Source organism: Schistocerca piceifrons, chromosome 2, assembly GCF_021461385.2.
Source record: "Schistocerca piceifrons isolate TAMUIC-IGC-003096 chromosome 2, iqSchPice1.1, whole genome shotgun sequence".
Taxonomy (NCBI): Eukaryota; Metazoa; Arthropoda; class Insecta; order Orthoptera; family Acrididae; genus Schistocerca; species Schistocerca piceifrons.
The window spans coordinates 452,442,393-452,456,343 of record NC_060139.1 but is presented as its reverse complement, the minus strand read 5'-3'; the positions used below and the strand labels follow the sequence as shown (position 1 = coordinate 452,456,343).

The 13,951-nt window shown below is 44.3% G+C and overlaps 1 protein-coding gene across 1 annotated transcript in view; it reads left to right on the top strand.

The window, feature by feature from the left end:
- LOC124776728 (protein BUD31 homolog) overlaps positions 1-10,156 on the top strand; it is a 44,275-nt gene extending 34,119 nt beyond the window's left edge. The window contains exon 4 of the mRNA XM_047251847.1: positions 9,949-10,156. Within this exon, the coding sequence (XP_047107803.1) occupies positions 9,949-9,999 (51 nt within the window). The 3' untranslated portion in view covers positions 10,000-10,156. The remainder of the gene's footprint in view (positions 1-9,948) is intronic.
- The last annotated feature ends 3,795 nt before the right edge of the window (positions 10,157-13,951 follow it).

Below are 13,951 nucleotides of genomic sequence, written 5' to 3'. Positions count from 1 at the left end.
GTCGGCCAGCCACTGTCATGCCCTCTCTTGTTTTTACCCCTTGTACCTGTTTCTTGTATCCTCCGTGGTTTTATTTTCCTGTTTTGTCCGTAGTAGTGTTGGTTGTCCTTCTGTCATTCTTCTGGCTCTTCCTTTCTCCTGTTATTCTGATGTGTGTCTTCTTTCTTTCCTTATTTCCTTTGTGTAATTATTTTACCAGGAACAAGGGACCAATGACCTTGGAGTTTGGTTCTCCCCCCCCCCCCCCCCCATAAAATAACTACCAAAGCACAGATGGGGGGGGGGGGGGGGAGTGAGCAATAACTATTGCAAACTGGTTATTATTGTGAGGCTAAAGGGCTGCAGACCTCTAGCCCGTCTTCTACTCTCACCACAGCATCAACATTAATGGCTGGACCAGTGCCATCAGAGGATCACTTGTAAGATGGCACGACATGCCATGGTCTTCAGTGATGAAAGGTCCCCCCCAGGGGGTCCACAACTCTTTTGTGGATACGTGCGTAGCAAGCACGGGACCCCGAGCTAATATGGCCTTCCTTCCTTTGCGGGCTGCATACCTTCCCTTTCCGCATCCCCCCCCCCCCCCCCCCCCCATCTTCGACCCGCCTCCGCCTCTTTCCTTCCATTTCTTCCTCTCTGGGAGTATGTTTTGTGCCTACGTTCGGAGACGGATGCTTGAAACTGTAACAAATTCTTTGCTTTCTCCGCTTGCAAGTCTTCGTCCTTCCTTTGTCCTTCTCTTTTCCTTACCTCTTCTCTTTCCCCTTTTCTCCGCTGCGGCGTTTGAGACCTCTCCTTTCCTTTCCCTTTCTCTTTTTTCCTCCCTGTGCCTGTCTGAAGGCCGACCCACGCCTTTCCATGCGTAACCAGTGACGGGGTAACGCGTAATTCCCCGCCCCGGGTAGACAGGTAGGACACGTACGTACCTCCTGGTAACGGCCAGGCCCAGGGAGGGGTGATACCCGAAAGTGCCGATTGGTCCCTCCGTCCATTTGTCGGGAGGTGTGACCTGAGGTGTGAACAATCACCTAAGGCGGGAGTGCCCTCAGAGAGGGCCCCCACAAGGAAGGAGTGCTCCATCGGAGACGCCGGTAAACATGGGGGATACTTTCGCAATGGTTTCCTTATCTTCTACTATGTCAGCTCACAAGCGCAAGTTCAATGAGTCTCAGCCACAGACCGTCTTTCCATTGTTGCCACAGTTTCTTGTTGTTTCTCGGTCTGACGAAGGTCACGACTTCTCCACGGTCAACCCTTTCATTATTCAGAAAGGTGTCAACGCAATTGCAGGTCCTGTAAAGTCTTGTTCCAGATTACGAAATGGCACCATGTTGTTAGAAACAGTCAGCGCCCTCCAGGCACAAAAATTGCTGTGTACTTCACTGCTACACACCTTCCCTGTCCAGGTGGACCCGCACCGTACTTTAAATTCATCACGTGGGGTCGTGTATACACGCTCCCTCGACAGATTGTCCGACGAGGAAATTCAACACCACCTGTCTGACCAGAGCGTAACAGCAGTTGATAGTCATGAAAAGGGTTGACACGAACATCATTGCAACCCGTACTGTCTTCTTGACATTTGACAAAGGTCAACTCCCATCGAAAATCAAAGCAGGCTGTGAGATAATTTCCATTCGCCCTTACATCCCAAACCCTACGCGTTGCTATCGGTGTCAGCGGTTCAGTCACACCAGCCAGTCCTGTTCCAATCCAGCCAAATGTGTTACGTGTGGCAAGGATGCCCATGAGGGTGCTTGTCCGCCTCCATCCCCTCGTTGCATCAACTGTATGGGGGACCACGCTGCTTCCTCTCGAGATTGCCCCATTTTTAAAGACGAAAAGCTCATTCAGGAAATCAGAGTGCTGCTCGAAAATTATTTGCCAGTCGACAGCCCACCGTGCCTCAGACAGGTAAATACAGCACTGTCCTTGCCTCTCCTCGGCCAACAAAGGAGGCGGCCACGCAGACTTGTGACCTTACCTTTAGTGCCACGGTCGTCAGATCGGCCAGCGCAAAGATCGCTCGTTCAACCTCCCCACTTTCGCCTGCCCACCTACGGCTCACAACCTTCATCGGGTTCTGCTAAATCTCGAGCCCAAAAGTCAGACACCAAGACTTCGAAAAAGAGCGTACTCGTGAAGATTTTTTACGTACCCCAACTTCACAACCATCGGTTCCTCCTTCATCTAAACATCATGTTTCCAAGAAGGCTAGTAAGAAACCCAGTTCATCTCCTTCTCCGCCAAGGCATGTCTCATCTACACCACCACCTGGCAGTAATCGCCCTCGGCCGTCTTCTGTGTTGCCGAGGCGCACTGCTGGCGGCCGATCGCTGGTGGCAGGAGCTGCTCCTGAACAACCTATGGATCAGGATCTCCTGCCTTCGGCTGAATGCCATTCCATGCTGTCGGTCACAAGCTCTGAGCAGTCGCTGAGTTGACGGCAACCTTGGTCACATTCCTCCATTTTCTGTTCACCCTATGTCCATTATCCACTGGAATATCCGCGGCCTTCGAGCTAATCGGGATGAATTGTCGATCCTCTTACGATCCTACTCGCCGGTCATCTTCTGTCTCCAGGAAACAAAGCTGCGTCCCCATGACCGCTTTGTTCTCCCCCATTTTCAGTCCATCCAATTTGATCTCCCCTCTGTTGAAGGCACTCCAGCACATGGAGGACTCATGATTCTTCTCTATAATACTCTCCATTATCACCCAATCCCCTCAAACAATTCCTTCCAAGCTGTCACTGTCCGTCTTTCCCTTTCTGGATATACCTTTTCTCTTTGTGCTGTATACATTCCATCGTCCACACCAATGGCGCGAGCTGATCTCCTTCATCTTCCTGGTCAGCTTCCACCCCCCTATTTACTGGTTGGGGACTTCAATGCCCACCACCCGCTTTGGGGATCTCCACATCCTTGTCCGCGTGGCTCACTATTGCTAGACGTCTTCCACCAAGCGGATCTAGTTTGCCTCAACACTGGGGTCCCTACATTTTTGTCTGCCTCCACGACAAATTTATCTCATTTGGACCTTTCGGTTGGTACTGTTCCGCTAGCTCGGCACTTCGAATGGTTCGCCCTTGATGATACACACTCAGGTGACCACTTTCCATGTGTCCTTCGACTGCAGCCTCAACAGCCATATATGCGCCCGTGACGCTGGAATTTTGGCCAAGCCGATTGGACACTTTTTTCGTCTCTAGCGACATTTGATGACCGCCACTTTCCTAGTGTCGACGATGAGGTCACACATACTACAGACGTTATTCTTACAGCTGCGGAACGTTCAATACCACGCACCTCCGCATTGCCGCCCCCCCCCCCCTCCCCGGTTCCTTGGTGGAACGCGGCATGCCGTGACGCAATACGTGAGCGGCGACGTGCTCTTCGCGTTTTCCGCCACCATCCTACTTCGGACAACTGTATCTGCTATAAGCAGTTCCGAGCGCGATGCCGTCGCATCATCCGCGATAGCAAGAAGGAAAGCTGGAAATTCTTTACTAGCTCATTTAACACCTTCACTCCCTCCTCGGAACTTTGGAGTCGGATTCAACGGTTCTCAGGCGCGCCTAGTTTCTCCCCTGTCTCTGGGCTCACTGTTGCGCATGATACATTAGTGGACCCCGTCGCAATTTCTAACTCGTAGGGTCAGCACTTTGCTGAGATTTCGAGCTCTTCAAATTACCCGCCAGTGTTTCTCCCGAGGAAACGTGCAGCGGAAGTGCGACCTCTTGCTTTCTCCTCTCAAAATCGCGATAGCTACAATACTGTTTTCTCCATGCGGGAACTCCAACATGCACTCTCTTCTTCTCACTCCTCCGCCACAGGACCGGATGGTATCCACATCCAAATGTTGCTGCATTTATCATACCATAGTCTGCTTTACCTTGTTCGCCTTTATAATTGAATTTGGACAGACAGTACTTTTCCCAGATGATGGCGGAAAGCTATCGTCGTTCCTGTTCCAAAACCTGGAAAGGACAAACATCTCCCTTCTAACTATCGCCCCATTTCTCTCACGAGTAGTGTATGTAAGGTTTTGGAGCGTATGGTGAATTGCCGTTTCGCTTGGTGGCTGGAGTCCCGCAGTCTTTTAACACCTGCCCAATGCGGTTTCCAAAAGCATCGTTCTGCAGTTGACCATCTTGTTGCTCTCTCCACTTATATCATGAACAATTTTCTCCGGAAACGCCAAACAGTAGCAATATTTTTTGATCTGGAGAGAGCATATGATACCTGTTGGAGGACAGGCATCCTCCACACACTGTTCTCTTGGGGCTTTCGAGGTCGGCTGCCCCTTTTTCTTCACGAATTTATGGCAGAGCGCACATTTAGAGTGCGGGTGAACACCACTCTCTCCCGTACTTTCTCCCAAGAAAACGGGGCACCCCAGGGCTCCGTGCTGAGTGTTGTACTGTTTGCCATTGCCATAAATCCAATTATGGATTGTCTCTTTCCTGATGTCCCGGGCTCCCATCTAGGACCTGTCAACCTTCCGTTTTCGGACGTCGCTTAATTCTTGGGTCTTATGTTTGACAGAAAACTGTGCTGGTCATCCCACGTCTCCTATCTTTCGGCTCGCTGTCTGCGATCCCTCAACACCCTCCGTGTCCTGAATGGTACCTCCTGGGGAGCGGACCGAGTGGTCCTTCTCCACCTCTATCGTGCCTTAGTGCGCTCGAAATTGGACTATGGAAACATAGTTTACTCCTCTGCTCGGCCGTCTATTCTTCGGCGTCTCGACTCTATCCACCACCGTGGATTACATTTAGTGTCTGGAGCTTTTTACACCAGCCCTGTGGAAAGCCTTTATGCTGAGACTGCTGAACCTCCGCTGTCCAATCGGCGAGCTGTCCTTCTGAGTCATTATGCTAGCCATCTGTCTTCCATGCCTGCTAATCTGGCCCATAACATTTTTTTCGATGCGTCCTTGGATGTAGGGTATGCAGGCCACCCTTCTTCCCTACTACCACCGTGAGTCCGCTTCCGTCAACTGCTCCATTCTCTTTCCTTCCGCTTTCCTAAAACCTTCTTGACAACTTGGGGTACAGCACCGCCTTGGCTCCGTCCCCGGATCTGCCTGCTCCGTGACCTTTGTCAATTTCTCAAGGATGGTACCCCTTCACTTGTTTATCGTCGGGCATTTGCTGCTCTATGTGCACAAATGAAGGAAGCCACATTTATTTACACTGATGGCTCGAAAACATCGTTAGGTGTAGGGAGTGCCTATATTGTTGGCGACACCCCAAATCGATTTCGGCTCCCCGACCGGTGTTCGGTTTATACTGCGGAGCTTTACGCTGTTCTCCAGGCTGTCCAATACATCCACCGCCATCAGTGGATACAGTATGTTATCTGTTCAGATTCTCTCAGCTCTCTCCTCAGTCTCCAAGCTCTCTACCCTGTCCACCCTCTGGTCCACCGGATTCAGGACTGCCTGCGCTTGCTCCATTTGGGGGGCGTCTCTGTGGCGTTCCTCTGGCTCCCAGGACACGTTGGTATCTGTGGCAATGAGGCAGCCGATATAGCGGCCAAGGCTGCAGTCTCTCTTCTTCGGCCAGCTATTCGATCGATTCCCTTCGCCGATCTACGGAGCGTTTTATGTCGTCGTGTTGTTCTTTTATGGCACGCACATTGGTCGACACTTCCCCATAATAAATTGTGGGACGTGAAAGCTCTTCCCTGTGCTTGGACCTCTTCCTCCCGAACGCATCGTCAGGAGGAGGTAATTTTAACTAGACTCCGGATAGGGCACTGTCTTTTTAGCCATCAACATCTTTTAAGCGGCGATCCTCCCCCACTCTGTCCCCACTGCTCTCAGCTGTGGACGGTAAGACACCTTTTAATTGAGTGCCCCTATTTTACTCCGTTACGCACCCGTCTACAGCTGTCGCCTGATATATCGTCCATTTTAGCAGATGACACGCGCTCGGCCGATCGCGTTCTAGAGTTTTATTAGTGCCAGTGAGATGACGTCAGTCATTTGAAGTTCTTTTTGGGGACAACCAACCCCTTTCTGTAGTGGATTTTTAAGCTTTCCTTCTGCCTTTAGTTTCTCCAATTTTTTGAGTTTCATTCCCATTGCTGCTGCTTTCCATTTTCGTTTTTTACCGTTTCCTAAGTCACAGACCGGGCGCTAATGACCATAGCAGTTTTGCACCCTAAAACCAAAACAAACAACAAAAAAGTGATGAAAGGAGATTCTGCCTACTTTGCGCATACGATGTAGACTTGGCAAACACTGCTTCTAGAGTGATCCCATCCCAGGGCTTATGGTGTGGGTTGTGATTAGCTACAAATCTCATTCATCTTTTGTGTTTCTAGAGGGGACGATGACCAGCACTTAGTGCAGATGTGTTGTTAGACCCATTCCGCCGTCCTTTCAAGAGGAAGGTGAAGTGTTGTTCCAACAGGGTAAAGCTCACCCGCACACTGCGTGCGAGACTAGACGTGCTTTGCGAGATACGCAGCAACTTCCCTGGTCAGCACGATCTCTGGACTTGTCTCCAGTTTGAGCATATGTGGGATACAATGGGACGAGAAGCGACTCGTGTGCCTCCTCAACAAACAGCCTGCAGAACTATGTGAGTAGGTCGAGCAGATGTGGCATAACATATCCCAGGACAGTATTTACCATCTATACAATTGACTGGATGCCACAATAGTGGCTGCCCATGGAGGCTACACAACATACTAAATGGGAGTTTCAGCATGGGTTGATATCTGGTATGCCAGAACCACTTGTGCTGTTAATCTGTAAATGTAATCATTTCGTGTAATTCATATGCACTGTTGCAACAATAAACTTTTTTACACGTCCAACATTGAATTATTCAGCACAACTTTTTTATTCTGCTGAAGTATGATGCAAACCAGCTGTGCTGAAGCCATCAATTCCATAAAACTCAAGTTTTTCAAAGAGAGTAACATGATGTACACAATGAAATACCTTGGGAACATCACGAAAATACTAGCTAATGATGTTTTATTATTTGTGAATTGTGCCGTTTGATGAGTGGTTGTATAAAAAGGATTCTTTTGAGCAACCCTTCTAGAATCCAAACTGTGACATGCTAAGTAAATTGTTTCCACTTATGTATGAAATTTCTCTTGAGTACTTTGTTTTTAAATATTTTGGAAAAGTTGACAGTGTAGGGAAAATTGCATATTTTAACCTGTCCGGAAAAATTCCCTGTGCCACTTACGCATTCATATATCACTAAGGACATTACTTACTAATCATCTCAGGTACAGATTTGAGGGTGCAAATAAGACCTCTTCTCAGTCAGAGGTGGAACATCATGCATTGGACTACTACCCCCTCTGATAAACTGCACACTACCAGGGAGGCTACTGCTTCAAAGTGTTCCTCCTTGAAGAAAACCCGTGTTGTCTCCGCATTTGTTGTGCCAGACCAATCCATAATTTAATCTTGTTTAATGAGTCACCCCCATGTTTTGGTTGTGAAGCCTTACAGACAGTAGTGTACATCATGGTGGTGCTCCCTTCTTATAGGTATCCCTGCTAAGCTTGATCTTCTGGATTCCTCATCTCTAATATCTGCAGACAATGTACAGGCATTTGAATGGGTTTCCTTGTTTCGCTGAGAATGTGGTTTTCATTCTTAGCTATAACATTTTAAACTACTTTTGGAGCAGGGGCAGGATCATTGGGGTTGAAGTGTGGCACCACATATTACTCGTGTCGAGAGCCTGTGTTTCAGGAGAATGACTCGTGTGCACAGTGACATATGGTTGAGTATGTAGTTCTAATTTTCATCCATCAGAGTCCAGTAGTGCTCAGAGACATTCAAGAAACAGGTCAAGAGAATGTTTTTGTGAATTGTTGTTTATTTATTGAAGGCTTTTTTGTTTATTTATATTTGTACAGTTTTGTATATGCTTTTAATAACGTGAATGATGCATGAATGTGGTGTAAAGTAAATATGTGTATCATTGTTCTACTAATAAACACTGTACGATCTAGGCTGAGAAAGTTTTAACACAGTGTGAATGCAGACGACGGGGAATTTTGTATCACAATACGTTAAGTAAGTTTATGGTAAAAGGAAAGCTAATTTGAATGCAAATGAAAATAGTTATTAACGTAAATTATAAACAAAGTGTCAGAATGGAAGTATTTATTTCGGTGGAAAAAGTACAGTTCGAAAGTATGTTATTTGGTGATTGGTTAGTCATGAAAAGTGCGGACTAAAGCAGGAGAATAATCTTTTTGTATTGGCTTAAAGAAAACTGACAAATCAGAACAGAGTATTCTTCGTGCGTCTTTTCTCTTGGATATATAGAATTCTTACAGCAGTCTAAAGTAGTAGGAGCCCAGCCCTTCAATGGTACGGTCGTGTGTAGTATAAGCTCTGAAGGAAGTTATAATTTGCCGGTTTTAGTTGTGCTACATGTTCCAAAAGTGTTTTAAACTGAAGGTATATTTATTCCGTGTGTTTTTCAGAAAGTACGGATTTTTTAAGTAATTTTGTGTATGAGAAAAGACAGTAATTCCATGTGGTGTATTGAGCAGATGGGTGACTAAAAACTTGAGTGCATTAGACACTGATAAACGTAATAGTATGGCGAGCATTTTCATTTATGAACAATCCATGCTTAGTAGCTGCTCAGATTTCGAGAAATACGTTACCATAAACTTACTTACCTGAATGAAAGGGTTTGTGTAGGACTGGGTTAAGATTAGCACGGGCTTGGCAGAGAACATGTACATTATCAAGATTCAGAATACACTTACCGGTAAGTTTTGCCAGTATTTCTACCTTTCATTCGAAATTCAGACCTTTTCCTGATTTTTGGAATAGTTAAGTTTTACGCAGCCTGATGCGTGTTGCCGTACGGTAGGTTTCTGCTCAGCTTTCTTACTGGCAATCTGCTGCAATGAGTTCACAAGTAGGTGCAGGTAATGGACGAAAGGAACTGCACCGCCACAGCGTGTCCTGCTGCATGCTGGGTCTGGGTCACCATCGACTCTGCCAGCTGCCTTGGTCATCCCTCTTTTACTCTGTTTTAGTTGTGTTTAGATGCTGGTAGCCCATTTTTCTGCTGCAGCCTATTTTACATTTTAGGAGTAGTATTCTGATAAAGACAAGACCTTAAGGTCTTGGTAACCTGCCTGCTGGCTGAAGACAAAACAACAGTGGAGCAGATTTTTATACTTTCTCAAAGACAGTAGGTGCTGTTCCCATCTTTAACACCTTGACTGTAATAGGTCAGGGGAGTGTGGCTGCTGTTGAGGGATGGCCCCTGTCACATGTTGAATCTCGGGACATTCACTTGGTCCCACCCACCTACTGACTTTATGTTCATTACGTTTTTAGCCTTTTTTCCTATTACTGTTGCGAATCCTCCCCTCTAGAAGGCATTTTTTACTCCGTAACTGTTGTAGCCCTTCGTCTTCGAAGGGGTCAGTTACACACAAGGTTTCACGTGCCACAAATGAGTGCTAGGGAGGTATTTGTTAGCTCTCTGATCTGCATTCTGGACCATTTCATATACTTTTACCTCCCTGAATTATTTTTTAGCTGTGGCATCAACACCGCTTTCAATGTCTTGTTTTAACCCTGCTATACACTTTCATAACTCAAAATTCCTGGCTGACATCAATAACTCCAGATCTCTCTCTTTACCAAGGGCTGACAACATTATTGTTTAATCCCTTAACTCTGCAACCAACCATCCAGTGACTTAAATTGGTCGATGTGGACTTGCCTCTTCTTTTATTTTTGCAGGGGGTAATGCATTACTCAAATTAATTTGATTACTTTAGTAAGGAAAATAATTATTTTGTGTAGTCAAATTCATATGATTATTGCACCGTATTGTTTTGAGTCTTCTGTGTTGTCTGAGTATAGTGTCCACTATTTACCCCACTGAGTGATGCAGATTGATATTATTTTTTAATGCATTTTTGCTTGCAGGGTCGCATTGTGGAATGTATTCACTGTGGCTGCAGAGGGTGTTCGGGATAAATTCACACTTCGATGAACTGGAGTGTATGAAGTCAGTGACAGTACTCGACAGACTGATTGCCAGCAATAGAACGAATTTTCACAGACTTGATTTTTATTGTAATTTTTTCATGTACATTATTACCATTTCTTAATAAAGTTATCTGTTTAAATAGAACAATGTTTTAATTTCAGAAAAGGAGAAATGCTTGTTATTAAATCCTTAAATGTGTACTGAGATTTAATGAAAAATGACATCCACTTAATTGGTGGTACACGAAGGGTTAGTTAATGATGTTCCTTTTTCAAATGCCAACTGGTATAAAAGGAGAAGACACTACAAATATAATGTTTTGATTTTGTCTTAGAGCATCTTTATGTAGGTATCGTCTGCTGACATATGAAATAAATTCCTGTTCAGATGTATTAATAGGAGGAAATTTGATGATGCTCAGAGGATGTGGTAAAGTATATCCAGTCCAAAGTGATATTGAGTAATGCTTCTTTTCATCGGGGAGTGCAGGCAGTTGGAGAAATAGAAGCATCCTAAAGTCCTTGTTGGATCCAGCTTCATTGGGGCTGTCTGTTATGGGGACCCAGAGCCAAGAAAGTATCCTCTCCTGCGTTACCCAGTATCTTCCAAGATTGAAACAACTTCAGCACAGCCATCACTAGGGCTTACAATACATATCATTCTGCTCTGATATGAGGAAAATTCTAGTCGCAATACTTCCCATCTCTCCTAAACAGGTCCTCAGTTGTTCAACTAATCTACACTATACAGTGATCTATCTTTATACCACATCTACTCCCAATCCCTCATGAAACCAATCATAGGACTGTGGAAGACCCAGGTGCTAGACATATTTATGGACATGCCAAACACATCCTTTTCCAGTTCAGTCACATTTAGAGTCAAATATGAAAGCAGTCATGTAATATACCAGCTCTACTGTAATGTATGCACCAGATTTTATTTTATCCTGACCATGGATCAAATGAATGGCCAGTTTTGTGGCTGACCACCCAGTAACAAAACCCAATGTGTTAGATCATTAACAGACACTGTTTCAGTCTGTCTCTCCCATGGTCTGGTGAAGATTATTGTGGGAGCACATCTCCTTGAAGCATGATACCATTTGATGACTTGACTTGGGAAAATCATAGGAGAGGTTTTAGTTTGAGCCCATAAATAGCATTGTGTCGTAAGTTGAGTATTTATTTATTTATTTTTTTGGGGTGGGGGTGGGGGGGGGGGGGGGAGGGGAGGGTTGTAAAGTGTTTTGTATTGTTATATATTTAGCTTATCAGGTTACCTTCCATTACCAACATGGGCGCACTCGGCGACTGTGATATGATTTACAAATGACAGAGCACAGCAATCAGTCATCCTTTTTTTTGTAGGTATTATTTGGCAGATCTAGATTTCATATAGTGCTTAGCGATTATCAGTGCACCATTACATAGGATTAGTGCATGTCAGTTCCCTGTTTTCGGGTGTCTTTCACAGTTCTTTCAAGACTACCGTATTTAGCCCACCCTGTTCTAAACCCCTTATTTCCTGCAGTTGTCCCATTAATTTCATTTTATTGTTGGAGTGAGATGTTTGTTTTTATTTTTGTTGGCATGTGTGTGTAGTGACTATACTGTTGCCATTTTGTATAAGCTGGAATTAGGCATTTCCACCATATTGATGATGTCATGGATCAAAGCAAACATGTGGAACTGCATGCTTCCCTAAATGGCAAAATAACAAACAGGGAGTTTCCAGCTGCCATTTATGCCCACAAGCATGAACACTATCACTTTTTTGCTAGCGGCAGTCGATACCACATCCCATATCAACATGACCTAAGTACTGATGGCCATCAAACTCTACGTGCTTTCGTACTGATATACATTACAAGACTGCAGAGGAGAGGAATATGTGAATGACCTGAGGCAGCTTTCACTTTCCAAACTTAAATGATGCCAGTTGTGAATCCAGAAGCCCCATCTACAACTTAGTAGCACTTATTGTTCAAGGATGTGGCAAGCGAGTGTCAGAGATAATTGTCACATGATTCTATGCTTTTGGCATTAGTGTAAAAGACTTAAGTTGAACCGAATTTTCTGGGAATGGCCTTGGCACATTGGTGAGACAAGTCCTCTTCATTTATGCCTGACACTCTTTTAAGCACAGAAATATTGTCTTCTTCTAAGTAGTTCTTCTTCCACAATGCCTTGATAATGTCTGCCAAACCAAAAATACGCTTCTTGAGACAATGGATTGACTGCTGAATAAGTTTTATCTTCTAACACTGTGTATTTGGCCTCAGACACGGCATTCAATGTTCACTTGATACTAGCAACAGTCTCGTGAGGTGAGGTGAGGTGCTGGGTCTGGGTTCAGAGGTACTTCATTTGACAACACTAGAAAACAAACAGATGCCTAAAATTACTCAAGCAGCATGTCACACAAGTGTGAGATGAGCGGAAGTTGTTACCAATTTCTGGGGCAGTGATTCCCAACCTATACTCCACAGATCTCTAAGGAGTCTGCACCCATCTTCCAGAATTTTTTGTAACCACTACTGAAAAACAAATAAAAATAAGTCTCCTTTGCATCCCACCTTTGTAACATTACTCTCCAACAAGATTAGAAGGTGGGTTGTAAATCAGGTTGAAGGAGCTCTGCCATAGTAAATCAATCTAAAAAAAAAAAAAAAAAAAAAAAAAAAAAACTTCACAGGAGACGAAAAGATTGGGAACTACTGCGAAGTAGCTTAACACACAATGTATGCCTTACCTTCTCGGAACCTGATGGCTGGCCACCCTCTTCATTACATCTCACAGACATCATTTCTGTTGTGTGTTTCTCCAGAACACATCTTTGCTTAGGAACCTGCAACATAATAATACTTGCTTAGAATGCAACATATGTTAAAGAAGCTGTGCTCAGGACCAAAAAGCTGTAGCTGCAAATATTTTGAATACACCAGTAATGGAAGTGTGTAAGTCATAGGGACATTAGCAGAACATAAACATCAGAGGCGCTCAAAAAATTCCTTAGTACAGTTTAAATACAGGGTGCAATGAGGGAAAATATCAGAAAAGTGTGGGTTAATTGCCCGGTTGAAGGAAATGACAGATTTACTTTTGAGCAGCCTAAAACTTGACCTTAAAAGGCATTTCCATTAAAATTTTCAAACTGTGCACTCTTTTTTTTTCTTAAGGAATAGAACAGCTGCAAGGATACATGGGACAATACTTGTTAACTGTGTTTTCTTGAACTGTAACCACAGTAAAAGGCAGGTGCTTATACATGTATGTCCTGCTGACAGGTGTAGAATTATTGCAAACAACCATTTTACATACTACAGCTTCCATACAACACACACACACGCAACTGTTCTGTATTGTTAATTTAACCAAACAGGCAGACTGGAAATAGTCTGTATTGTTTTTCGGAACAATAATGAAATACTACTTGAATTTTGAAGTAGCAGGCAGATTCAGTCCTGTATCAGACGAAGTGAACTTTTAAGTAAAAAAGACAAACTAGATTAAAGTCTAAATCAGCTCAGTTACGTTGTTTGCAAGAGAACGTTTCGATAGAACAGGCATCACATCATATTCTTAAGGTAAACAATCACACTTCAGAAAATAATGTGTAATCCAGCCATTCACAACATTCTTTGTAAATTACTTTTCAAACTTACACCCTGTCAGTTTTGCAAATATATCTACATACACAGTGCAACCAAATTTATGTACAAGGACTTCAAGAAAAGTGAGAATCCACCCACATAACTGTAGCACAGTATGCAATAATCTAATATGAACAAAGAAAATTGTATGTTGAAAGAATGATTTCTTCCCTGGAAACAAAATTGCCTCCCACTCCCACCCCCAATTAGCTCAAAACATAAGTATTTTTGTAGAAAAATACAGTGTATCCACATCTGCTGCCACTGCCATACAAATCTACCAA